The following is a 26,957-nucleotide window of genomic DNA, read 5'->3' on the forward strand; positions in this document are numbered from 1 at the left end:
GTTTCTGTCAGAGAGCGGCCGGCGGGAGGCCGCCGGTGGAGGGGGACGAGGCCGTCGCCGCCGTCGCCGCCTCCCGTCAGCGAGCTCCGGGCATGCGGCAGCCCGGCAGCCCCGCTTCCCGAGGGCATGGGCCGCGGGAGCTGAGCCGCGGCGGAGGATGAGCCAGGCGGGCAGCCCGGCGAGAGCCTACGATTTCCTGCTGAAATTCCTGCTGGTGGGCGACAGCGACGTGGGCAAGGGCGAGATCCTGGGCAGCCTGCAGGGCGGCGCCGCTGAGTCCCCCTACGGGCACCCCGCCGGTGAGCGCCGTCAGGGTTGGGGTTAGGATTTAGGGTTGGGGTTGGGGTTAGGGGTTTCCCCCTAACGGGGAAGGGGCGGCTCGGGCTGAGGGAGGCGGCTTTGGGTGCGGAGCGCCCGGGGCCAGGCGCTGAGGTGTACCTCGGGGGAGAGATGGGGAAGAGGATCGCTGAGGTGCACCTTGGGGGAAGAGGGTCGCTGAACGGCTCGGGTTGGAAGGGACCCCAAAGGTCAGCCAGCTCCAGCCCCCGAAATGGAAATCCTGACAAAAATCTTCTAGTAAAGGAGCTCTATTAATCAGCAACCGTATATCCAGTGAGATTGCTTTCACTGAAAGAGCAGAAAAGGAGGTTTTTCTCTCCCTTTTCTCCCTGTCATGTTTTTCATACCAGAAGAGCAGCCCTTTAAGACCAAGGTTCATGTTTGCAGCGTGTCCTTTTGCTTCAGCTTTTTAAAGGGCGACACTGAAGAGCCTCCTCCGTGCCAGATGTGTTCTCTCTGCAAAATAAAGAGTTGTGCGCATAAAAAACTGATGTAAAACTAGATTATAATGGCTTTGGTGAAAGGGATTTTTACTTTCTATCTCTTCCTAGTCTTTTCACTTCCCCAGTCTTGTTTTCCTAGAGCACAACTCTCTAATCACAATTTTCTTCCCCATGCAAAAATATTGCGTGGGATATTAAAAAGCAAGTTATGTTGTAAAATTACCCATTGCTTTAAATTACTGCTAGCATGAGTCTGTGACTGGTTAATTCATTTGGAAGGCTTTGCGTTGACTCAGGATTTGTTATTATGGTGGGTTCATAGTACTGATTCAAGGCAAAGGAGTGGGTGGGGGAGGAGAGTTCTTTGGATGATTGCTTGTGAGTCACATTGCACCTTGAAGGCATCAGCATGCGTTTAAAGCTGTTTGCCTAGTAGTTTTGCTAAATTACTTCTTGGGATGTTTAAGTCTGTTGTGCTCTGCAAGTGGTTGGAGAAAAGGGATAGAAGCTTGGGGAGAGCGTGCTGAGTCTGGCTCCTTCTGTACACGCAGTCTAAGTTTATAAATTCTTCTGCTGAAGAAGCACTTTAGTCTCCAATGTATCTTGACGTAACAGAGAGAGAATGTTTGACCTGCTCCCAAGCTCATAGGTCTTTGGTCTTCTGCCTGTAAACCTTGTGATACTTGTGCTTTGCTCTTAAACAATGTTTAAATTGCGTGGCTAACGCTATCTCTGTGAATGTATTTCTTGACAGCCAAGAAATACAAATGTTCTCGTAGAATTATTTAGCAAGTATTTAACGTGCAGCTTGGAAATTCTTCATTGTTATTAATAACTTGAAAATATATGCATACAGGGTTGTAAGTGCTATGCACAGCTTCATGGACTGTAGTCTTTTCATCAGCTTATTTATCAATCTTAACTATACAAGGTTAGAGAAATATGGTAATTCAGGTCCTCATGAGCTGTGCTATGCAAAGGTCTACGTTTCACAGAGAGTGAAAGGAGTTTTTAGCCAGGAGAAGATGAGCATGTCTGAAAAGAGGGCTGGGAGTTAAAAGAGCAGGGCAGGTAAAGCAGAGGATGTAAAAGGAGACTGTAACGGAATATAATCTGATTTTACATTTTGTGCAACTAGTGTCATAATTAAGAATTTTCTTAGCATACTGAGCTCCAGCGTTTGCACGATCGTACCATACCAGTGCATCTCACTTACGGAAAGATGTTGACTTAAACTGTGAAAGTTTGTAGAAAATATTTTCTTGCTCTTAATCCATTTCTTTATTCTTTAATGTATGGTGTTCTCAAATGCACCAAACTTGGAACGATTCTGAACTTGCCTAACACCGCCCAGTTTATCTGGGGCTCTGTACCTGATAGCCCTTGTCTGCCTGGATCCCCTCAGCCTTTTCTACATCACTTGAGCGTGACAACATAGGATGCAGCTGCAGGGAATCTGTGCAGGCTATGAAAATAGAGATGCAGGGAGAGGGAGAGAACTAAACATCCTGTTGGTGTTATGACTCTTTTTTTTTTTTTTATTTAATTTCAGTTAACAGCTTGATAAACAGACTTTTTTTGACCACTTTTGAGTCCTTAGTTCACTGGCTAGGATCTTCCAATTTCATAATTGAACTAGGTCTCTGAATTGGAAAGTCTAGGAGTATGATGGATCCAGTCAAAATGTGCCAACTGTATAAGCTTTGAAATGACAAAACTTTGTTGCAGAGCTTGATGAGAGGGAGTAGTTTGATACGCTCCGGAGGGGAGAGATGATGCAGTAAGAGGTGAGAGAAGAGTTCTGAAGAGCTTTGAAAATGAGAAGGAACAACGCGATGAAGGAAGGGCATTTGAGCAGTTTGAATTTGAACATTCAAGACAGAATTTGTTTACAGCAACATGAAAGAGGCTCTTCCTGCTGCAGTAGCTTCCTAAAATTGAAGGTGAGAATATGAATGTTGAGAAGTTTGGGAAGAGTGAGCTATAAAGGGTGGTTGGGATGCAGACATGGGGTTACAGTGCTGGGTTTCAGGAAGGACAGCGGTGCATTAGAGCTGAGGAAGAAACGTTAGAATTTCGCTTTGGTGTAGTGTTAGGGTCCTTTTCTGTGCAAAGCGATGGAAGGTACTAGCAAGATGCACTGCAGTGCTCTCAGAAGTAGACACAGACTATTTTTAAAGGAATTGTAGGCAAGGACAAGGTGTTGAACAGTGTGTGACTGCTCCTTGGGGAAGGAGGAGAATCCAAGTGAGCCCCCCAGGACTTTAAGAGAGGTTGAAGAAAGACTAAGTGAGGGTGGACACTTCAGCGAAGAGGGCTGCTGGTTGTCTTCAGCAGCATCAAAGACAGTTAAGCAGACAAGGAGAATGAAAATAAGTAAAACCCAGAGCTGACTAGAACCGTGTGTTGTGTTTGTTTTGGTTTTGATGTGGTGGTTTGCTTTTTTTGTTTAGCCATGGGATGCCTGAAGGCTTTTTCTTTAGCTATGAGCTATGTAACTGTCACTTCTTGTGTGTATGGGCTCAAACTTTAATCATATAAACAACAAATTAATTTTTTGCAGGCACTTTCTTAACTTGTCAAAAATAAACCTGCCATCTCTCTCATTCCTGGGAAAATACAGCATCATATGTCTTACTCCTTTTTTGTCGGTACACAAAAGTGATATAAAATCTGGAGGCCGGGAGGCAAGCCAGCATCGTGTGATCAGTCAAGTCCCTGCAAGCTGCTGCTGGTCCACGACCCATGGCGTGAAAGCATTTGGCACAGTACAGCTATTAAGAAGGAATGCAGTCTCTTGGTCTCTAAATTCTTCTTAATGACCAAAGGGCTCTGGGTTGGAAAGAAGGGAATAAGCTTTGTTAACGTAGCAAAGTACATACAGACTGCCGTGGAAGATGCGTTGGTGAGCGTGATTGACAGAGATGATTTAGGAAGCAGTTATCCTGGAGATGGGCGGGTAGCAGTAAGGTTAGTGATCTGGATAACCTGCCTTCATGGGTTTCCCACATTTTGCTCAAAACTGAAATTACAATAGCTTGGACACGCTTGGTCTCTCACCTAACTGCCCAAAAATTATTTTAGAGAGCTGCAGAAATTTTGCTTTTAGGTATCATTAATCTATCAGCAGAATATATTCAGAGGAAATAATTGCTTCTAGACTAGAACATAATACCTGAGATGTGCTGTCACTAGGTAGAACAATATTTTGATGTCTTAGGCTAACAGATTTTTATTCAGCTCGATTCTGTTTTTGCTTTCATATTAAAATAGAGAAAATTGTGCTTGCAGTGAGACTGTTCAGTGCAGGGACTGAAAGGAACGATTGCTCAAACCTATGTACTCCTACTCCTTTTCTTGCAGGAACATCAGGTTAAAACTGACAAATTCTTTCATCCTCTCTCACTTAGTGACCATTTTATGTCCTCTTAAGTTCCTGTCACAGTTGTTTGTCTTCCCCTGTCCTTAGGTTGAGAACTTCCCAGGTAAGGGTTGTCTTATTTGAATGCTTAAAAAGATGCTGGTGTTTAATAGTTGTTGGCTTTAGTCATTGGCTGGGATGCTTGTCTGCTGCTTACCTCCGCACAGACAATTTTTTAGGTCATGTTGGCCCTTCCTGGTACCTTGCAAGCCTAATGCAGAGGTGAAAACCGTTCTTCAATGTAAAGGAAGGAATTCACTCTAACTAAAATTAGGAAATGGCCATACTATTAACATGAGAAATTAAAAGGCTTCGATTTGTGAGCTCACCCCCAACAAGACAGAACTAATGGAGGTAAAATGCTTCCCACGCAGATTTGCTTTTAAGTTTATCTGTTCTGTCTTCATAAAACTGTGGTTTTGAAAATGTAACTTGACTGAAAGGAAGGGGAAATAAAATTGTTTTCTTACCAGTGTAATGATGAATAATATGCCTTGTTTATCACTGACTTACTTCAAAGCCATTACATTTTCCTAAAGATCTAAAGGTTGCAATAGAAACTGATGGCAACATCATTAGGTTTCAGTATTTCTTTGCACATCGCACCAACTTTTGGGGATAAGCTTGAGGAAGTTCTATAGCATTTCTCAAGCAGAAGAGTTATTTGAATTTGCTGAGAATCATTCTATGGGTAAATAAACATACTTCCAAGTTAATTATGGTTGCCTATCAAACAGACTAGGCTTTGTCTCAGTGTGCAAGGAGATCAAAAAATGATCACCTAGCTCTTAAGAAGTAACTTTTTCTAAAAGGTTGAATATGTATGAATGTTTCCTCCCTCAAATTTTGTTAAAATCCTGTTATATGCCCAACGATCTCAGTAAAAAAGGATGTAACCTGCATTCTTGTGCAAGGAAAAGCAGGTGAGGTTTGCTTTCATATGCCAAGTTTAAGTGCCTAAAAGACATCTGGTTTCTTATCTCATTACTACAGGCTTCTGTGGCATTGCTGGAAAGAAACACCTGTTTCAAATAAGGCATCCAACTTATTTTGGGATGAGCCTGTACAGCACTAATGGAGCTGGCTCCACGTCTGTTAGTTACAACTACCCCTTCAGTGTGTAACCTTACAGGAGCTGTGCTGACTGCTGGAAGAGGATGGTAATGCTAGATTGAAGCTTGTTCTGAATGCCAAGAAAGTTCAGTAAACAAAAAGAGCTACCCACTCTGTACTTGCTCTTTCCCTTTCACTGTGTTTGAAACAGAAAAATAGAAATAACTCCCCCTTTATCACCACCATTAATTGTATTTTGTCTCTTCCAGGGGACAACACTGCAGAATAGCAACACTTTGTAATATGCAGTCACTTAGGAGAGGTGTGTGGTAGCTGAGAATGTGGATCCCAGCTTGTCTCTGTTGCTTTTGTTCTTACTTGGACAGAAGATTTGCCCTCTGTAAGAGAAGAAAGCTTATAATCTAATTGAGATTGGTTTTCTTCTTTGGTACTTTTCATGTACCTTTCTCCCTCCTCAAATCTCAAGTTTGGAGCCTTATGACAACTCCTGCGTTACTTTATCATGCTAAGAATTGCCCGTCTCGTGAGGCCAGTGCGTAATGTTTTCCCTGATATGTGGCAGCAGACTTGAGCACCACTTTTTTTCTTTAACTCTTTGTCTACGTTCTTCATAAACAGTGTGGTAAAGGCTCCTTTATCTGTGATTGTCAGGTCCAATGTTGTTGGTTTTCTTAGTTTGTTGGTAGTGTTAGCTGGTCTTGCGCATCTGTTGAAACAATGAATGTTCACCTGGCTTGATCCTAGGCTTGCTTAGCAGTTTAGGGGTTTTCATATGTTTCTTTGAACCTTTCCAAAATTAGTTTTGCTTTATTACACACTTTCTTCTACTCAACCAGCTTTCTTCAACTTAATATGTTATTAATATTTCTTTGGCTTAATGTTACTCAGCAACTCAGGTGTCCTGCTTACATCCATCTCATGGTCAGCAAGAGTTACTGTCTTACAATTTCATGAAGGTCAGGAGCTAGGTCACTTTATGGGGAAGTTTTGAACTCAGTGGGTTTGAAGTACTTTTCTCCCTAGCTCTCTCTTTACCCTAACAATGCTGGTGGATTTTTGCAAGGGGTGGGGAGAAATTGACGCTGTGTGCATATGTTCAAATCAGATATTTGTCTAACTTGTTCTTTTTCAATAGGTGTCCTTTATGTCTCTTAACAAAGCCTATTCAACAGCAACAGCAAAAAAAGACCAAAGAAAACATAATTTTTGGTCAAGCATATTATTGTGTTGTATGGTTTCAGAAGGAAGAAGCCTTAAAATCTTGCAAATCATGCAAATGTTTCTCAGATTCCTGCCTAAGAGCAACGTGTACTCACGTGTCTGAATTTGATATCTGCTGTTGCTACAAGTAATACTTCAGATTGTTGTGGCAAAAGAGACTACAGCTTACTTTATTCTTTGTCTTTCTCATGCCTGTTCAATAGCTCTGTGTACTGCCTGTCTCCATTTCCCTTGGGCTACTGGTGTCCTTTTTTTCCCCCTAATTTTTCACAGATATGCAAGAGTGGGAAAGTGACTTAAAAAAATAACAATACCCTGAGGCTCCCAGACAGGTGTGCAACATGAAACAAAAAGTCCAGGTTATTTTGAAAAGTGGTCAGACTTCAAAGTAATTGAGTCCTTTTAAGCTGCTTTGGCCTAACCAAAATCATGTTTGCCTGTGCCAGGGTGAAGTTTTATAACCAATATGTTGGTTAAATTACATTTACATATTGCTTTAAATTTGTTTTTGTTCTGGGAATGTAACGAGAATGGAAAATGGGATTAAGAGTAGAAATTGGCTAGTGTTAAAAGTTATATTTGCATGCCATTTTATTCAGCTCTTCTGGATTTTGTTTAATGTGAGACTGAAAATATGGAAAACTGATGCAGTATTTACACAAAATACTTGACATGAGCTAGTGTTTGTTATGCCAGTTTGATTTAAGGAAAATCTCAAATGTAATACACCAAGCACGTTTGTTTTGCGCTTGCTATGCTTTTTTCATCCATATCTTAATCTGTTGATACAGTGGAACACATCTGGACAAATAATTGTTCCCTTTTTATGTTATCATATGTTGCAACGTGAGACTATGAACTGGTTAAGTAGGCAGATGCTCCAAACTGCAAGTTCATTGGCTATGTGAAGCTGTTACAGATAAAACACTGATTTACTGACATATATTAAATGTCCATTCTCGAGAAAGGTAAAATAAACTCAGTACTGACTATAATCTAGTACTTACTTGGGGCAAAGTCCCCAAAATATATTGTTTTTTACAATTGGTTATGTCTCTACACTGCCGCTCAAATCTGTGGAAAGTTACAGGCTAATTATTAGGAAGTTACACTCTCACGTTGCCCAGGAATGGAGAGGGTTTAAAGGTCCAGAAACCAGCATCACTCCCAACCTTACAGGAGCTTGCAGCAAGCAGGAGAGCATCCTCTTTGAGCTGGGTGGGGTAGGAGGAGGAGAGTGCCATCGATAACAGGTCGTGCCAAGTGACAAAGAATGCTGAAGAACAGCTGCCTTAAGGCTTTAATATGATGCATCCCGCTCTTGGTGTAATTGACTTCTTGTTTGATGTTGATGAGACCATAAATCTGTCTGCATATTGGTGAAAGGACTACGTGTACAGTGTTCAGCAGAGACTTTCTCTGGATCTTGTTGGTAGTTCTTTGCAGGAGGCATGGGTTTTTTTGAGCCCTAAGGGCTGTAAAACTCTAAGGAATTGGTTCTTACAGTGTTCAGATTGGCTGGACCAAATCTCCTAAGCGTGCTCAAGGCAAGGTGAGAATCCTATAGTACAGAAAGGTAACTGTTTGCCATCTGGGGAAGTAGAAGGATCTAGCAGTGAAAACACCGTTACATGCAGACAGAAACATTTGTCAGGTCAGTAATTTGTGGCTGCTCTGTAGGCACGTAAACAGGGAAGATTAAGGATTTGGGAATCATGTTTATTATCAGAAGCATGGAAATGGGAAAGCTGTTTATTCCTTGTGAAATACAGTTTTGTGCTAAGCTGAAAGCCGATATAACAGCTTTGCAGTTTTTATTTGTTGCATGGGATTTACCATCAAAGGGAAGGCACTGTGCAGAACCAAGTGTTGTCTGGAGATGAAGGTGGCTAAGCGATAGGTGGTGAGCATGACGTAGCTAGGAGAGCCAAGGCTGTTACTCCAGAGTTACCTTGGACATTAAAATGTTTTTGGAACATTGGATTTGGAAGTAGGAACTGCTAGTTTAACATACAGAGGTGGAGTAACTGTGCTGAGAATTTCTAGAATGGAGATTTGCACATATCTTATCAGGCACAAAATAACAAAGTGCCTGAAGCTGTTTTTAAAATAGCTTAAGAAGTGATGGCTTGAGTTCATGAAAAATCAAACTATCCGGAGCATCTCCCAGTAAGTTATTTTTGGATCTCAGTTTCATATTCATATAACACAAACTCCCAATGCCATCCATATCTGTTTTAATTGTGTTGGTTAAAATAGTACATGTCCTTTAAGTGCGCTTCGGCACACAAAACTGTGTGGAGAAATATGTTTTTATACACATGGAGAAATAGCTTTTATAAAAAGCTATTTTCATTCTTGGGTCAGAAGAGGATAACCTATTTAATAAAAAGCCCCAGTTATTAATATATGGCTCGTTCAAGTCCCACACGTGTGACTGTGTAAAGCTAGAGGAGACTGAACATGCGGCAACGTTTAGAAGCGAGCTGCAGTCCAAGAGTGACACATTTGCCCCAGATGAATTGCAGCTGATCTCTGACACGTTCAGAAGCAGCCTAACCACTTGCGTTTAGTGACCATAATTTGTTTACTGGGTGTTTTTTCCAGGCTTGTGGTTCAGACTTTACCTCTCCCCAGCCCTCACTGCAGTTTCATCCCGTGCATGTTCAGCACAACTTGGCAGCTCGCATCTCACCGTTACGCTCCTGCCATTGCTCTTGTTTTTCCTCTGGCCTAAGCCTTCATGCAGTGAGCCCTGCCCTGACCTCACTGATAGGTTTTGTTGTGATCTTGCGTCAGCAAAGCTGAAACAGCAAAGAATGCTTCTGTGCTCTGAAAGAATATGGTGAAGGAAACGTCATAAGTCTATTTGAGGATTGTATGTTTAATTTGCCTGTTATTATAGAAAATGAACCATTATAGATGTTTGTATGAAACAGAAAATATATTTGTATTAATAAAAAAGCAACAGTTTAATTTAAAAAAAAGGGGGGGGGGAGTATTTTAATCCATAGACTTTAAAACAAAATAACTTATCCCTTCAAAATTTTAGAGACAGTAATGTGTTAATGTAACTCCTGTGCCCTTATACTTTATTTGTAAGCTGACTTTATGTGGTGCCTTAAAATGGGATATTTAAGTGTGTGAAATATGAAGCTGCCAGCTGGAAAACCCAGAAGAGACCCAGCAGGTCTGGCAGCCTTTTTAATGCTCACTCAAGTCCAGACTGAGGAAAAGAAGCTCATGTAGCTGATGCGTTCAGTGGAATAATTGAGTCAATATAAGGAGAGTTATGGTGCAAAATCTTTACATGAATAGCTGGAAATTTATATTTCCATTCTAGTTGTTTCTAGCAAGGAAATGCTATCCCTATTCACTCTGCATCACCTCAGTCAGTCAGGGCTCTGTTCTCATTTTTCTGTGTTTGCTTTTGTAAATACACCAAGTGATGTTTGCATAAAGCACAACCTTGACTTTTCAAACCACTTCAGAATTAGAAAATCATGGTTCAATTTGAACACACACCTGATAAAATAGAAGTGTGATAAATGGAATTTTAATCAAGTTCATAAACTCTAAACTTTTAACTTTATTTTCTTTTTCAGTTCAGATAAGAAACAGCCATTATATAGAAAGATGCTAGTCTTGAAGCAAGAAGATTCTAGAGTCCAAGAATACACGTAGCATAATAATTTTTCCATATAAATACTAGTTTTTCTCTCCAAACAGGAGTTTAATCCAATGGTGTTTGAGAACTGGAATTTTATAGACAGTCATTTCACTTTGACTTCAGCATCTGCAAGATAGGGTAGTTTTATGCAGAGGACTACGAGAAAAGTAATTACGTAGTTTTTGAGTGAAGAAAAGTCTGCAGTTCTAATAACTTAAATGAAGTTTGGCCGCAGACTAATGAGTCACCTCTGTGGAGAAAAGAAGGCTTTGCAAGGGACCAAAGAGCAGCCTTCTGGTACCCACAAGGAGGCCATCGAGAGGACAGAGATGGGCTCTGTATGTGGTGGGAGCTTAGGAGACAACAGATCTAAGTTGAAACAAGAGAAGTTCAGAATGGGTAAGAGGAAAAAACTTTTTTTAACCATGCAGACGGTCAATCTGTGAAACAGGTTGTGCAGAGGGGTCTCCAGTTCTCTTAGTTGATCCTGGTTTGAGTAGGAGGTTGAGCTAGGTGACCTCCTGAGATTGCTCCCACCTGAAATTTCCTTTGTTCTATTCCAATGAAATCAGTTTATTTTAATGTCATGGAAAATCGAAACCAACTAAATGATGAGTGGAACAAGAACTTTGTGTCAGTAATGTATAGCCTGTCTTTCTCCTTTAAATCCAAAGAAAGATTGCTTGCTAGCATTTTGTGTTTTTCTCCTGGAAAAGGAGTACAGTTATAATTTTGGCAGCTCTTCTGCTGGAATATCTGGGGAGGAGAAGAGGAGAGAACTGGAAACACAATCCAAGTCAGACTTAATTTCCTTCATTTTCATAATGGAAGATGCATTGTGACTTGGTAATTCCCCAAGTTCTTGTTAACATTACCTATAAAGCCCACTTTACCGCAGCATGTGTTTTGCGTGGAATTTCAAATTGAAGAAGTGCAATTGGTTTTCTGTTTGGAGGCATAGCTTGAAAGCTCTTCAAATATCAGAGCTTTGGAAATGGTGGCTGTATGCTTTCTGGAATATAGCTTTTAAGCCACAGTAATTTTTAAATAATGCTATTAATTTTAGTCTTTGGTATCTTTAAAGCAAAATTATTGCACTTACACCTACTTGCTGTGAATGCCAGCTTTGATCTCTAGTTATTCGTAATAACAGAATTCATTACTTGTTCAGCACAAAGAATTATTTTTCAAGTAAACTTTTGCCCTCTTTGAACATGCAGTGCTTCATGGGGTGGGGAAAGAAATTACCTTTTTTTTCCCCACTTTCTCCCTACAGCGGTACTTTGGATCTCTTGTTCTGTTAAAGTTTACTACTTGGTGACAAATACTGCTGTGAATTCTGGGAGGACTGATGGCATCCTGTTTTTTGGGAGTTCTTTTTGCAAATCTTGGTTATATCACATGTATTTCATAATATATAGCAATATGCTTCTGAAACAGAATTCTAATTTTATAATTGGTATGATATATTGATATGCTTAACTGCTAGTGGTGGCTTAACTTTTCAGAAGCATTTATTTGAGACTTGATTTAAAGCCTAGAGAAATTCTGGAGAAGTTTGCAACTGTTCTCAGTGAGCTCCTAGGCCCATCACTCATAATAACGGCTACTGGATGGTCTTGGGATTCTTCTCATGCCAAGTATTTTTGAACTGGTTTATTGCTAATGAAGTGTCAAGACAGAAAAGGTCATTGTTGTCTTTTGGAAAACGTTGTAAACTGTGAAATACTGCATCTGGTTTTAATATTTTACAGTAGTTTTGAAGCTATTCTTCCTCCCAGATTCTGGCCATAATTCAACCTAGCGTTCAACATATAAGTGAGAGCAAGTTCTGCATGGCTGCTTCTCATTTCTTTCTTGATTTGTAGATTTTGTAAAAGATATGTACCCTGCCTTCTGCTCTCTTCCTCATGCACCAGGATGATTTGTCCCTACCTGCTAAGCTGTGGGATAAAGAATTACTGCACCAGGAAGATATCCACAAGCACTAGGAGCATTGGACGATCAATTCTTACCTAAAACCTATTCCACTTTTTTTCTGGTCAGTTATCATAGCCTGGCCAAGCTTCTCTTCATGAAACTTTCCATGGGTGTGCAGAGCTCCACGTCATAGCCATTGCCTGAGCTACGAGCACGTTTCAAGAGATGTGAAACAATCATGTTTGAAACTTTATTGAATTGCAGGGAGTGTAGAGGACATGGTGAGACTGTGAATGATAGACTGCCCTTGAGAGCTGATGCTCTCTGAAAGTAATGGAACAGGTTTTTAGGAAGAAAGGGTGCTTGCTAACAACATGCCCGATATATGCAAAGGAGCTCCTCCTTCATGATACAGTCCAACTCTTGTAGGAACTGGTGAACAGCAGCAGCAGTGAGAAGATCGCATGGGAAGGATTATTATCATTTTTTAACTGTGCTTGATAATAGAGAATTTAATTTCTAATGCAAATTCACTGGTGCTGCGTCGTATCACAGGAAAGATGACCATCAAATGGACCAGAAGTCCTACACCTTTGATGTCAAAGGAAGGCATGCTTCCTTTTCTAGAATTTGACTGTTAACCTGTTTTCCTTCTCTCTTCACCTCACTCAAGCTGTATCCTTTTGAAAGCCTCTGCTCCTTTCCTTGGTCAGTTACAGTTTGGTCGCTACCTGTCCTTTGCCCTTTGCCTCTTGGCTGTTCCCCCAGATTCCTTGCTCTGTGTTTCTGGTCAGCTCCCCTGCCCAGCCTCTCTGCCTCAGTGTCTTGTCCCTGCTTTAGCTCTGTCTTCATCCCTGTGTCTTTGTCAGACCGCTCTTAGCACATAATGTAGTGTTCTGTCAGGTCCTCTTTTCTGTGTCAAACTAGTGACAGCCATTCGAGTCTGGTCTGTAGCTCTGCAGACCCTTACTTTTCACACAGATTTGCTAGTCAGTAGTTTGTCATGTGGGGCTGTGCAGTAGCAGCTGCATCGAGATGCAGGAGAAGATTGATCTGTAAGGCACCGGAGGTGTTCTGGGATCACTGAGCACCATGGGCTCCTTGTTTGAATTTAATTTTTCACATCCGTGGAGGAAATAAGGGGATGAGGAATAAACATCTCACTTAAGAGATTCCTGGGATTGATAGATGAATCTCTTGCCAACTTCTTTCAAACTTATTAATAAAATACGCTGAAGTAAAGGATGACACCCTTCCCCATAATGCTAATAATAGCATTCCCTTTTCCTGCAGTGCTCGTGTTTATAAACAATAACATGTTTATATATCGTAGCTTTCATCTGAGGATGTAAACTGCAACTTGTAGCAAACAGTTGAGTTAACAAGCTTACCATATGCCTCTGATATCCTCTTCTTTTGGAGGAGTGGGAGAAAGGAAATGATGAACTGAAGCTTGTAGTTGCTGCTTCTTCCTGACCTGGAGGATGGGGACACTTCTCTTTCTTCATGTAAAATAAATTTAGACTATAAAAGAGGCTATTTATTTGTTGACAAGTGCATTTTAAGACAGATGAAAATGGAGTATGATCTCAGAATCTTTATTTTCCTTTCCTCTTAACATGAATAGAAACTAACTGTTCACAAGTTCTGGTTAAAAGTTGATTGTTAGCTGATGTCAAATAGTGTTTTCTTCTTTCCAAGCAACTGTCTGCTTTGAATGTGTAGTTTTTCATTTAGCTGTCTTAGCAGAAATACTGCAAACTAAGGTATGATCTTAAAAAAGGAAATCATGTATTGAAAAAGTTGTTTGCATATCCTTTTTGGGGGAGAGCATGATTTAAACATGCAAAGTGCGGGCTTTAGTTTACTTGCTAATGCTGATAATAAGAGAGTGAGCAGACACTTATTCAGGTACTGCTTCTGACTAATTAAATTCTGTGGCTTGTACAGGTTTTGGAGTGGTTCAGTTGTTAATTTGGTTTCCAAATTAGTACTGGAGGTAGGCCATAAAGTTACGACGAACTTCTTACTGCCGTGCCGCTTGCTTTGGTTCTGAGGACAACCATCTGGACTAGAGCCAGCTAGAAGTGCTTCCGATTCTGACCTGATGCCCTAAAAACGTGCAACCATAGAAAGCTTCAGTGTAATCGTTAAGGATCACTTGGATTTTTAAAGGTGGCTTTCTTATTGGCATGTCTGACCGTAAACAAAGCTAAACATAAAGCTGGAGCTGTCTGATAAAAATCTCTTACTTTTGAAAATAGATGGGAAAATTGTCACGTCTTTAAAATGAGTGAATTATGTGTAAGACTTAAGTGTAATTGTGGTTTATGACTTGATTAATGAGTTGAAGAAGACAGCTTGTATCCAGAATTTCAGTGTCCCCATTTCAATGTGAATAGGCAATGTGTGCTTTTCAAACAGATGGCTTTTATTGCAGTAATTAAGTGTAATACAAGAGCCTGGAATTTGGAAAATGATGGTTATTCTGAAATGGCAAGCAGAAGGCAAATATGACTGTCAGATAACCTGACCTTTGTGCTCACGTATCAAAAGACACGGACCAGTTTTATTGTAAGGAGTTTGTCTTTGCAGCAGGAGGTTTGAAACATTGGGCTTAGTTTTTAAAGCTTCAATGAATTTTGAATCAAAAGCACAATGTGGATCCATTTGCTTGGGATGATGAATGGAGTCGGAAACTTTGTCACTTGTCAAATATATTTGAGATAGTCACAGCGGTGTTCTGAAGAGAAACATTAGGCTGTAACTTTTAATGTATATGAAAAGGAGATAACATGGGAAGCGATGGGACCACTGAATTCTCATCATGCCTGTGAGAAAATGTTTTTAAGCACTCTCCAAAACCTAAAACTATTTTTCAAGGTGTGGTCAACAGTCTTTGAAGAATGTTTTCAGTGGACTTTGTTAAACACAGACCCAGAGTCCATCCCTTTCCCCCCGTTTTGTAGAGTCTAATTTTAGACACAGAAACAGACAGTGGGAAGGAGACGTTAATTTGTGTCCGAGATAACTATTATTGAATGGATAATTTGGACAAACTGATGGAGTGAGTGATTGCTGGAGGATGTGTTTAGCATGTTGTAATCTCTGGAAGGCTGTCAGGCCATGGAGGCAGGGAGATGGAAGGCTTTTTGGTGTTTTCTTTTTTTCTTTTTATTTTTTTTGGTTGGTTTAGTATTGTTGTTTATGTTATTTTGAAGTAATGAAAATGCATTTTAATTAAGTCCCAAACCTGCTAATCTTACATTAAACATCTCCAGGGAACAACATGCTTTAAACTTTAAAGAAGGGATAAATCTTTAAAGAAAGGATAAATTGAAAGGAAATAAAAGGTGGAATAAGTGGAAAACAATAAAACCAATTCTTGTAGTATTTGTGAAGTAAAATGTAAGGGTACCCCAGGTTCAGAGACAAAGTAATGTGTTCTGTACTTTCTCAGATATGCAAAGTGTTGTTTGTAGGGACAAATGTAGCACTGAATGAAATCTTTCACTGCAAAGCAGTGGTTAGGGTTTGTTTGTTAAATTGAAATACAGATCCAAAGAAAACTCAGAACAAGCTCCAAAACATTACAATATTAGGCTAACATTTAATTCCTTTGAAAAATTGGAGGGACAAGTCTGGGGTTCATTCTACCTGTCTTATTATCCAAATATGACCCATGGTTTGCCTGTAGTCAGTTGTGGTCAAGCTTTGTTCAAGTCGAGCCAGTTCTTCACTGCTGCAAAGCTAAGACTGGCTGGTAGTCACACTGTCAATCATCAAACCTCCGTTATTAAACCAAGCAGAAAAGATTTTTGGCTAACTAACATTGCCTTTGCTATAATGCAAAAGGAGCAATGTAAATGATTGCAGGATTCTGCCCTAAAGAGACACGTCAGGAAATTCAGGAACACTGCTAGAAGCTTCAAGAGAAACAGGAATTCACAAGAGACCTTCAAATAATCGGTGTTGACATGACTGCGGTGTAGGCAGTGAAGCGTAAGTGATAACGCGGCAATGGCTACAAGGCAGTAGCGTAGAGAGGATGGCTTCCTGTTTGGTGCAGTTGTTACCAAACAGCCAAATGCTTTTTTGTAAATTTTACTCCATTCCTGGATTTGGTAATATTTCTTTCAGTTCTCTAGCTACTCATTTTGTGTTTGAGAGGAAAAAAATATTAAAAAGCAATTTGATTTAAAAAACCCTCCAGCAGGGGGTGCGGCTTGTTTGAGGTTATTTAATTTTAACTTGTGGCTTCAGGTAGATAATTTTGATTTGAAAAACTACACAGAAGTGTTAAGCACTGAGAGGTTTTTCTGGTTCACTTCACAAAGTTGAATTATTTATTTAGCTGCCTTTTTCTCCCCTTTTCTCTATGGAGATACTTTTCATTTGTGTATCCCAACAAAGCTATTCTGTCTTACTAAATGAGTGAATAATGTTCTGGAAGGACATTTGATTTGTACAACAGCACAATCCACATCTGTTGGTCTCATTGTTATAGCTGCATGCTGTTCCTGATGATTCATGTGAAAAGACTTTTTGTTTTGATTCTTAATCAGTGGTAAATGCTAATTGCAGTGATATGCAGGTTGTGTTATCAACTGCTTCTGTCTGTACAACAGCTGAAGAACACGTTTCTGAATCCACCTCTTCAAAAATCTTTTGAGAAACCCACAAACCCCAAAGAGAAATCCATAGAAGATGGCTAGTGTATTTTTCAGGCATGTCTTATGCATGTCATCTAAGGAAAAAGATGTAATATTTTGCTTTATATGCAGCTAAACAAGAATGACTTGCAGTAGTGTGTGGTCCGTAGTGCCGAGCATGCTCAGCTGTGTATCCTCCAGCTATGCAGTACTGATTTTTCTGTGTTTGGTATGTCTTTAAACAGAATGATGGATGTCCAGTCCCTGTGTGGGATGTGTCACGGTTTGCTAAAGATGGTCTGTGCCTCTTCATTAACTTTAAAGAAACTAGTGGAGGTATTTCACCCTCTGAGAAATATCAAGATGCTGGAACAAGTGCTGTAGTGATATGCAGGGTATGCTCTATGTTTTGTGTTTTCAAGAATTTCTGAAATGATGACACTTGTTCTTTCAGTGCACAAACAATTTTTATGTCCTGGTCCGTTCAGTGTCCCCAGGCTTTGTCTGTAGGTTTGACTTTTAAAAATACTTATTTCTGCTTGTGGTTTGTGGATTTGACTGTTTCCTAATCCTGCTGGAGAACTGGAATGCTTTGACTAATAAATGAAAATAAATCTTCAGAAAATTGCTGGATTTTTTTTGTTGTTTGTTTTGGTTTATTTTTTTAAATTCTCTTCTCAAATGCACAGATGAGAGCCTAAACTAGATGCAGGAGACATTTCAATTCACATTCCTGCAGCAAGCTAGAGGCTTGAAATGCCCACTGTTGCTGTAGGTGGCCTTTCAGCTCGGTGTGTATCCAGGAACTGCAGGTTGGTACGGCACCAAACCAGTCTCTGATTTGGGTGGACGTGCTCAGAAGAACTCAGCTCCCTCTCTTTGCTGCGAGCCTAAAAAGGGCTGCATCAAGAGAGCTCGTTCTAATATACTCCTACCTGACAGCAGCATGTCCTCATCAGTTTGTAAGAAATGGGAGGAGTGGAGCTGTAGGCAGATGTGAGTCAAGTGAAATATCCTGCAGGCAGTGAAGTGGCATCGCTGAAATACGGTTCTTGATAACGTGTGACTGAACTACGGATGTCAGTGCCTCTGTCTTCCTGCTTACTTACCTTGTCTTCGTATCACACCAGGAGGGCTTCTTTGAGCTTGCTTTCTGTCATCTCTCTGGTCATTGCTAGCTTCTTCCTTCCCCGGACCCTGGTAGCAGTAAATTCCTCTTGCCTTCTGGTTCTTAAGAAATGCCCTCGCTTTCAGGACTATGAGTATGCGTTTCTTTAGGGCTACGGCAAGGTGACTTACTCCTCTGTTGCGCTTGGCCTTCAGATTGGGCAGATGTTTAACGGTTTCTGCTCCCGCTAGAAATGACATAAACTTTGCAACAAGTTATGTCAATTAATAGTTAAAAATACTTTAATAGTACTACAGTGCAACTGTCCTTTGAAATCTGTTGTTTTAAAATCTTTCACCTTATGAAGTCCAAAGTTGCTCTAACTCTACTAATAATATCTGCAAATACAATATAGAAGTAAAAGCATTTTGCTGATATTGTTATTGTTTTGGCTACTAGCTATTTATTCTACAAATGTAAACTTCTACACTTAGGAAGCCAGAAAATTAGTGGAGTTATTTGTAGTGGAGATAAAGAACCTGGTTCAGTGGATGCCTTAGTACCTGTGTTACAACAGGTATCCTATGAAAAAGAATCGACACTATTGTGCTATGTAATAAAAGCATTCACAGTCCCTTGGAGTCTAATCTGGAAGAGAGATTGGTGATGGCTGTGTACAAATGAGTTGCCTTGAAACTGTAACTTGGAAATGGCTGCACTGGGTAACTGTGCACTGATCTCTGGGCAAGAATTTATCCTAATTTTTAACTAGGAGAACATCTCCTGAGGTAGGGCATCCTTCCTTTATTTCAAAGAGTAAATGTCTTGTGTTTTTTAACTCAGTGATTTCAAGTTTCTGATTGCTTTCATAAAATGGGCTCAGATCTCCTTTGCCCCAGATGGCATTTGCCATGTGCAATTGAAAAATATGCTATTTGAGCAGCTTAGAGTGGTGCAAATTTTAGAAGAAGCACAAAAGCAGCATCTCTTTTCTTTGCCTATTGCTACCAGGAAAGCTGACTCGGATGGCAGCTGTTACCTTGCAGTAACTTCTGTTTGGTAATTTAACACCAGTTCTTTATTCCGGACCTAGTCTTAAAGTCCTGTCCTTGTGGAAAGGGAGACAGGTACAGCTTCCTTTTCTGTGATTGCTTATCATGTCAGAGCCCTTTAAACCTATTATTTGTTGTTGGTAGAATTAGAGGTAACTGACTAACAGTGTCTGCTTTTGGGGCCTCTTCATGACAGCTGGTAGCAGGAGTTGGCAGTACTCGACCTGAAGGAGCAGCAGGAAGTCCATTTTGTGAACGTGGTGACCACACGATTTTGCAGGCAGAGAGCAAACTTCCTGCGTGGTGGGTGTCTCTGCAGAGCTGTGCTGGCAGCCAGGACAGGTTGTCTGTTGTTGTTCATGTGCCATGCTGTGCTGAACTCTTTCTTGGGGAGAGCAGTATAAATAATTGGTATGATTCTTATTAAACTTTCAAACTTCTTTTTCTCCACTTAAATACAGCAAAGAAATAAAATTAAAAAAGCTTGTTGGTAAGCATTTGATATGTGCACCAATACAAACCTTGATATATAGATTAATTTTTTTATTCTGGATGCTGATGCCACCCATAGTGATGAACCTTAGGCTTGTCTTACCACAACCCAGTGTATCCAGTAGCTGCAGAGACTCCCGCTAGCCTCCACACGCAACTACTGCAATCTATATTTGTGCCCCAGCAGACCCTCCTGTCTGGCTGATGGGGATGCTTTCAGATCACCCGGAGCTGTCGCTGTTGGACGTGGAAGTGTCAGGGCACCAGGAGCGCTGCTTGCCTGGCAGCTCCAGGCTCCTGCCATTCCTCCTGCGCCTGCTGCCGAGGCTGGAGCAGGATGGCAGGCTGGCAGCACAGCAGGCACTTGAGGTGTTCCTTTCTTTTTCAAGTGCTGGTACTTCCACTGCTTTATCAGTTTGTTGCCTTCTTCCTACCCACCAGTACTCTCCTGGGATGCAGTGAGTTTCTCCACGCCCCCACAGTGTTTTGTAATTCTCTGCCTGCAGCAAGGATACAGGTAATTAGCAGGATCATCTTCACCACTGTCATCCCTCTTCCTCTAATGAAGATTTGCTGAAATCTTTAGTAGTAATTAGGACACTCTTCCCCATGCATTTGTCTTTCCTTGTTAGTGTGTTTTTCTCACCTCATTTTGTTTATGCTCAGAAAATAAAACATCTGTTTTTCAAAGCACGAGTCTCGTTACATTTCAGTACATTTTCAGAGATTTCATGCTTTTTAAACTTCCTTTGGAGGACTCTGTGAATAAATGTTCAGTTCAAGAAGTTACTTGGCTTTGTCACAGTTAAGAAAACATGAGAACATATCTACCAGTGAAACTGTTGCTTGGCTGCACAATGTGAATACTGAATGCACACTTTCCAAATAGCATTTAATAAAATAAAGGCCTCTCTTTCTTTTAATGTTTATAATTATGCACTTTGTGTATGCAGTACTGAAGCCCAGTGTTCAAAGCCATTGACCATTGGCATGGTGGTGGATATTTTCAGAGTTCAACTGTAACTACGTAACTGCTGCTGATTAGTTTTACCTAATCTAATGGGGGGGACAGGAGACACCAGTTTGCCTGTTTTGACCAGGAAAACAGCAAAACTAGACTCCAGATTATTTTTACTTAGTTTAAAACCTGGGGTATGCAAGGTTAGCATTAAAAAAGCTAATATCATATGTCACTGATGATTGTTTGCAAAGGCTGTAAGGTGCACAATAAAGATGTAAGCTAAGCTAAATGCATCAGCATGTTGTTTATTACATTAATAGATTAAGTAATGTGTGCATGTATAGATACATCCGCTTCTTGCACTATCTACTGCTTTTATGTGAGGGGGATGTGTGTACCCCCTCTACACCAACTCTGTAAGAGCTGTCTGTGAGTTAGAGGGGATAAGAAAGGAATAATAATAGAGGCAGTAAAGCTGAGGAACAGAGGAAGAGAATGGCATTTAGTTTGCAACATACGTTTGAGAGGAAAGGCTAACACCTACGTTTTTCTGTTGAAAAGAAATAAAACTTTAAGCATGTTATATTGTCATGATAATGAATAAAACAGATTGGTTATCAACATGAAGGCAGCCCGAGAAATCTGCTTTGATTTCTGGACCTTGCTTAAGTAATACAAGGTCTTCAGAACTTTATATGAACAAGTTATTCTCCATATTCACTTCATAAAGTACTAATGAAAAATGTTTTATTTTATGGTCAGCTTCTTCAAAGTCTGTAACTGTCTGTATGTTGTGCACGTGCAAGCTGATCTAAGATTTCCATGACTGTTTTCCCCTCAGGTATAGATTATAAGACTACAACAATTCTTCTGGATGGCCGACGAATCAAGCTACAACTCTGGTATGTGTTCTGCATTGCCTCATAACTTATACTTCAAAGAAACAACAAATATAACATGCCTGTGGGCATGAGGTCTCTGTTATGCTTCAGAAATATTTAGCCAAATGAGGAAGAATGATCCAGATAGCTAGCACTTTGAGCAAGTCACTTACTTAGTCTTTACCTCCTTTTTCCACCTATTCCATGTGTAATGGGGAACACTACAGTTTCTCTCTATGAGAGATGCATAATAAATGCAGAAGGAAGGCACAAAAGAATACAAAATGACTTGTTACGATTATATCATTTTCCTCCAAGAAATGGATGATCTTGTACCAATTCATGCTGGTGTTTATTTTTATTTGATTTTTTTTTTAAATACTTGAATTAAATGTCTGGATGCCTGTCAGATTTATTTTTAATTTATTCCATGTTGGTTGTTTTTGCCCTTAAGAATTTTAAGGTAACATTTCAAATGTTAAATGTAATGATGGGTAATAGTACTCTGCCATATGGTGTCTTGATTACTTGATATTTTGTTCACCTACTTTCTTTTTCTTCTTCTGCCTTCCATTTTATATAGCTTAGTAAAAATGTAACATAAAGCTCATCTGAGAAGCAGGCAGGAAGATGTCTTAATCTTTTCTGTGAAGGGAAAGGTTGTTCTTTGGAATCCTGAAAATAACAGATTGGAAGTGTTTCTACAGTTGACCATATACAAAAATATGTGCCTTGCATTTGAAGATCTGTAATCTATCTCAAAAATTCTGTATGGAATTTTGTTTCTTACTACACCCTTCACTATCAACCTGATTCTGCACTCTTAAAAGTTTTGCTTCTGAACACTTCATGCAGTGATTTTTTGTGTGCGCGTGATTTTCCAAAAATCTATGCTCTCTGTGTCTCTGTAAAGATTCCTTCATCATGCTAGGCTCATGATAAACTGTTGCTACTGTAATCAAGAATTTTGTGTTTTTCATTAGTCTCCTTGGTGATAGCTATTGTTTCCTCCCACTTTTCTTTTGCTGTGAAAACAGAATCTTTCTTCAAGCTGAGCTAAATGCAATGTCTAGTGGCATATGTTGTACACTTGACTAGTAGCCTTTGTTTTCCAAGGGCGATCACAAGAATAAAATTTGATGTTCTTGTCCTCTCATCCTGAGAAATCTGAAAAATGTAGAGGAAAGGGCAGAATGCCAGTGGGGGGAAACTGCTGAGAGCAAGAAGAGCTCTTATACATTAGTGATTGCTATTGCATGACTAATGGAGTAAGAGTTGATATTGATCAGTACAAATGAGTTAATCTAGCTGAACTCTTAATGTAGGAGGTCACCTACTTCTTTTAAATATATATTTTAAATTTATTTTCTTTAGGGATACATCAGGGCAAGGGAGGTTCTGCACCATATTTCGGTCATACTCAAGAGGTGCTCAGGTAAGCTAAGTACATCTCAGTGATGGGTGATGGTTGTTGGATGAATGAAAGCAGTGTTAGCAAACCATTGTGACGGCTTCTGTAGCTCACTTGTAGATTGTCTGCAGATCCACTAATACACTGAAGATAACATGAACCTTGGGAAATAATAAGGGGCGGGATTCTCTTCTCTGAAAGGAGAGAGAGGGGCAAAAATCAATGAGATTGAGAATGAGGTTGAACCAGAAAAAAAGCATGCTGATATATATTCTCAGGTCTTCTTGTTGGCTATATTAACAACTTAAGCCTGTTACCATACTTTAATCATGCAAATAAATATGCTAATGCTATTTTTTTTTAATTGTCTGCCAGGTAAGACAAATTGGTAACACAGAACTGTCAAGAGTAATGGGAGAATATGAGAAGTCAAAAAATATAATGAAGTGTAATGAATTGTAATGAAATGAGTTTGAAAAACAGACACACTAAAAGTCACAGTAGCTTCAGATTTCAAAGTATTGCTGTTATTCATTACGTGTATTGGTTCTGATGAGTTGCATAGGTTATGTTCCAGAATTGTACAGAGCATTGAATCTTCAAGCTACAGATTGTGACCAATAATATTTATTTGCTGTGACTCATGATGTGTGTTTGATCAACAAAAGTTGTCCGCTATAAAAAGAAACAGTTACCAACACACATGACACAAAACTAAGTCAGGTTTTCTGCCCCTTACCGTATCAGTAATCTACACAGAGAGATGGCATGGTTTCTTAGGATGTTGAGTTTCTGCTCCATTTAGGGTTTTCTCAGCATTTTATAAGATAATTTCAGAATCAGAGAATTTGCAGGTAGTGTTTTCTGTGTTGTCACTCTGTTAAGCTTGATTTTTTTTTAATTATATATATATATTTTATACAGGGAGTAATACTAGTGTATGACATTACCAATCGTTGGTCATTTGATGGAATTGATCGATGGATAAAAGAAATAGATGAGGTAAGGTACAGTCCCAGACTGTCTCTAGTCTGTAACAGATGACTCAGACTGACTGCTTATGATATTTTCTGCTGTTTTTACTGGCATTTGCAGGCAATGCTTACTACAGAGTTATCCAAGATGCCAAGTTTACCATTTTGTTTCTATGTTTATAATTCTAGAACATAGGAAACATATCGGCTAAAGTGTCTGATTTCTTTAAAGGTGTTGACAGTAGGCATATGGAGGGCAAAGATTACATATTGTAGTCCCACTCTTGCTATGGATTTGCCACATCGTCTGTGCAAGTCTCTTTTCTCTGAGGAAGGGATGTTTTTTGATCAGAGAAACATAGAATAATTTAAGCTGAAAGGGACCTCTAGCGATCATCTTGTCCGACCTGCCACTTGGTCTTTAAATCTTGAAAAAGCTTTTGTTTGTTTTAATTGATGGAAGGGGGAAATGTGCTAAACTTTGTATTTATTTATTTATTTATTTATTGCTTCTTCCTCAGCATGCTCCTGGTGTACCAAAAATCCTGGTTGGAAACCGCCTTCACTTAGCTTTCAAGCGCCAAGTATCTACTGAACAAGCACAAGCCTACGCTGAGAGGCTGGGCATGACTTTTTTTGAAGTCAGTCCACTTTGTAATTTCAATATTACAGAGTCCTTTACTGAGCTAGCAAGAATAGTATTGATGAGACATGGAATGGACAGACTGTGGAGGCCAAACAAGGGTAAGCAAAATACACTGAAAATATTTAAATTTAGTCCTAGCAAAGGCTTGTGGTTCCCTTAATACAAAATAATTTCCAGAGTATGATTACTTGGCTGACTGATGCAAAAACACCAATAAGTAGAACCTGGAATCTTGTACAACTAGCTTTATAAACAGAAAAAATATATATGCAGGTATAACCTGCTCTGGTTTTGTAGGGGATAACAAACATATCTTTCCTAGATCTTGCATTCTCAATCATCTAAGTATTGTGACATAGCTAAGAAACTGAAGCAGTAGATTTTTTGAATAATACAGATGTGAGAAAGGGTGTGGGAGGAGAAACAAGAATTCATCCTATGAAGTAAAGCATGCATGCAGAGTGCTGGGTATGCTACTGCCATGTGGCTGACAAAAGCGTGCTATTATAATGCAAGTTTTATGTCTGTTTTTAAGTACTGAGTCTGCAAGACCTTTGTTGCCGTGCCATAGTTTCCTGTACCCCTGTGCATCTTGTTGACAAGCTCCCTCTTCCTGTTGCCTTAAGAAGCCATCTCAAATCCTTCTCCATGGCCAACGGCCTTAATGCCAGGATGATGCACGGACGCTCATATTCCCTCACATCCAGCAACATCAATAAAAGGAACAGCTTAAAGAAAGCTAAAATTATCCGTCCGCCACAGAGCCCACCAAAAAACTGTACAAGAAACAGCTGTAAAATTTCTTAAACTCTGTGAGAAAAGGAACCTGGATGGAATCCCTTCATGTGAAGTGTTGAATGCAAGGACTCCTGGTTTAATAGTTGAGCATACTCTATGTATGTATCCTACTACACTGACAAAAATAAGAAAAATAAGTCCTATTTTAGAGCTTGCTCACTACAGTAATGCTGCTTTGGAATGAGTGATGTGTTCAGTGCAACTGAGAGGATGGGACATTTTGCTGTTGGACTCGCATACTGTATTTTAGTTTCTGTTATGCATGATGCCACTGTTTTCACTATTTGATGTGTTTTCCTATAGGGGGTAATTATCATTACATTGAGTTCTTAGTTCCATGAAATCTGGGAAGTGACTTACCATGTAATTGTATAAAATCCTGTCATTTTGCAAACAATTCAAAAATAGATGTATAAAAAAGTCATTGGTTTGCATATTCAGGCAGAGGTTTTTAAATGCAACGTATACATTGTAAATTCTACAAATAGCGTGACAAATTCTGTAATACTGCAATTGTGCATTTGGATATTTTGTAAAGCTTCCTTGATAACTTCAAAGCACTAATTTAACTAAGCTAAAAATGTGTATATAATTACTATGCACATACACAACAAGGTTTTGTCCCATTAGTGTATGTAATGGATTTGATAAAGTTTTTGGTATGTTATTTAATACTTCAGAGAATTAATTTGTGCTTTAAATACTTATTTTTCTGTAAAGAAAAAATAAAATACATTTTATACCACTGTATAAGAAAGTTCTAGGAGGAAAATGCCAAAGACACTGCAGTTAAGGGAACATGACTTGAATTGCTGCTTTATAAGAAAAGAGCACTATTTAAAAATAAATAAATGTTTCTGGAAAAGAAATCCTTTTATGCTTTCTTTAATTGCAGAAGGCTGTCTTTATCTTCCTTTAGAAGAATTTGAAGAACAATATACATGAATTAGATGCCAGGAACATGAAGCGTTCCTGAAAGAATAATGTAATGCTTTTGATGCATCTGTCTTCAAGAGTGTGAGCTCAAGTACGGAAGCATAATACACAGGTCAAGTCTTCCCCCTCTTTGTGAAGAATAGCGTGACTTGTTCTCCTGAGCAATAAGAGGCCTTTGAGGTGATGGTGTGATTTGACCCCAGTTTCTTCTAGGTGTCTTCACAAATGTGAGATACCATCAAGTTAAATATCGATATTCCCCCTGAACCAGACTGGATCTCCACAGCCTCTGTATGTGAGTAGAGAAAATTAAAACCATTATAAAAGGGCTTAGTATGTCAGCACCTAGACCAATAAATGCAACACTACTTGAAAAGAAAAGCATAATCAAAACCACATCTTCTCATATCTACAGACTAAACGGCAAAATAGAGTGCAGTGTGAGGAATTTGTCGGATTGCTTTCTTTGCTCCCACTCCCTCGGTGACAAGCAGGCTCCACCTGCTGGTGTGAGCTCCACAGGGAAAGCTGTGTACATTGACCATGCATAGAAGTGCTGCAGGTGTCGGACAAAGCTGTTGTGCTGTAGAAGTTAAATCCCTACAGCTTAAGGAAACATACATAGCAGCCTCTGGCTACAAGAAGCTAGAGCTGAGCCCAAGGTACCCATTCTTTGGGACTGTTCTGGCTATGTCTGTGTGCTGGATGAAGAATTCTGCTGTGCACATTTGTATCCTGTTTTGATTAAGTTTTGTTTAAATCATTATCTTGGTCCCTTCAATCACGGGGTCAATAGTTTGTATCCTTTCCGTATGTACGGTGTAGTTTGAAGACCTAACAGGAGAGACCATTAATATGAACACGTGTCTTCAGAATGTGTGATTCAAGGTCAGATTCTACGTTCCTTCTGCTAGTGAGTGTAAAGACATGCTAAAGAGAAGCTAGAGCAGAACTCCCA

General features: G+C 39.7%; 1 protein-coding gene across 1 annotated transcript; it reads left to right on the forward strand.

The window, feature by feature from the left end:
* Positions 1-25,932, forward strand: RAB40B (RAB40B, member RAS oncogene family). The gene is made up of 6 exons (XM_035561853.1): positions 1-299; positions 21,195-21,255; positions 22,609-22,669; positions 23,570-23,647; positions 24,141-24,363; positions 24,801-25,932. Exons 1-6 carry the CDS (start codon positions 158-160, stop codon positions 25,070-25,072), a joined length of 837 nt encoding a protein of 278 aa, XP_035417746.1. The 5' UTR covers positions 1-157; the 3' UTR covers positions 25,073-25,932.
* Positions 25,933-26,957: the final 1,025 nt, after the last annotated feature.

Source organism: Cygnus atratus, chromosome 18 (assembly GCF_013377495.2).
Source record: "Cygnus atratus isolate AKBS03 ecotype Queensland, Australia chromosome 18, CAtr_DNAZoo_HiC_assembly, whole genome shotgun sequence".
Lineage (NCBI taxonomy): Eukaryota > Metazoa > Chordata > Aves > Anseriformes > Anatidae > Cygnus > Cygnus atratus.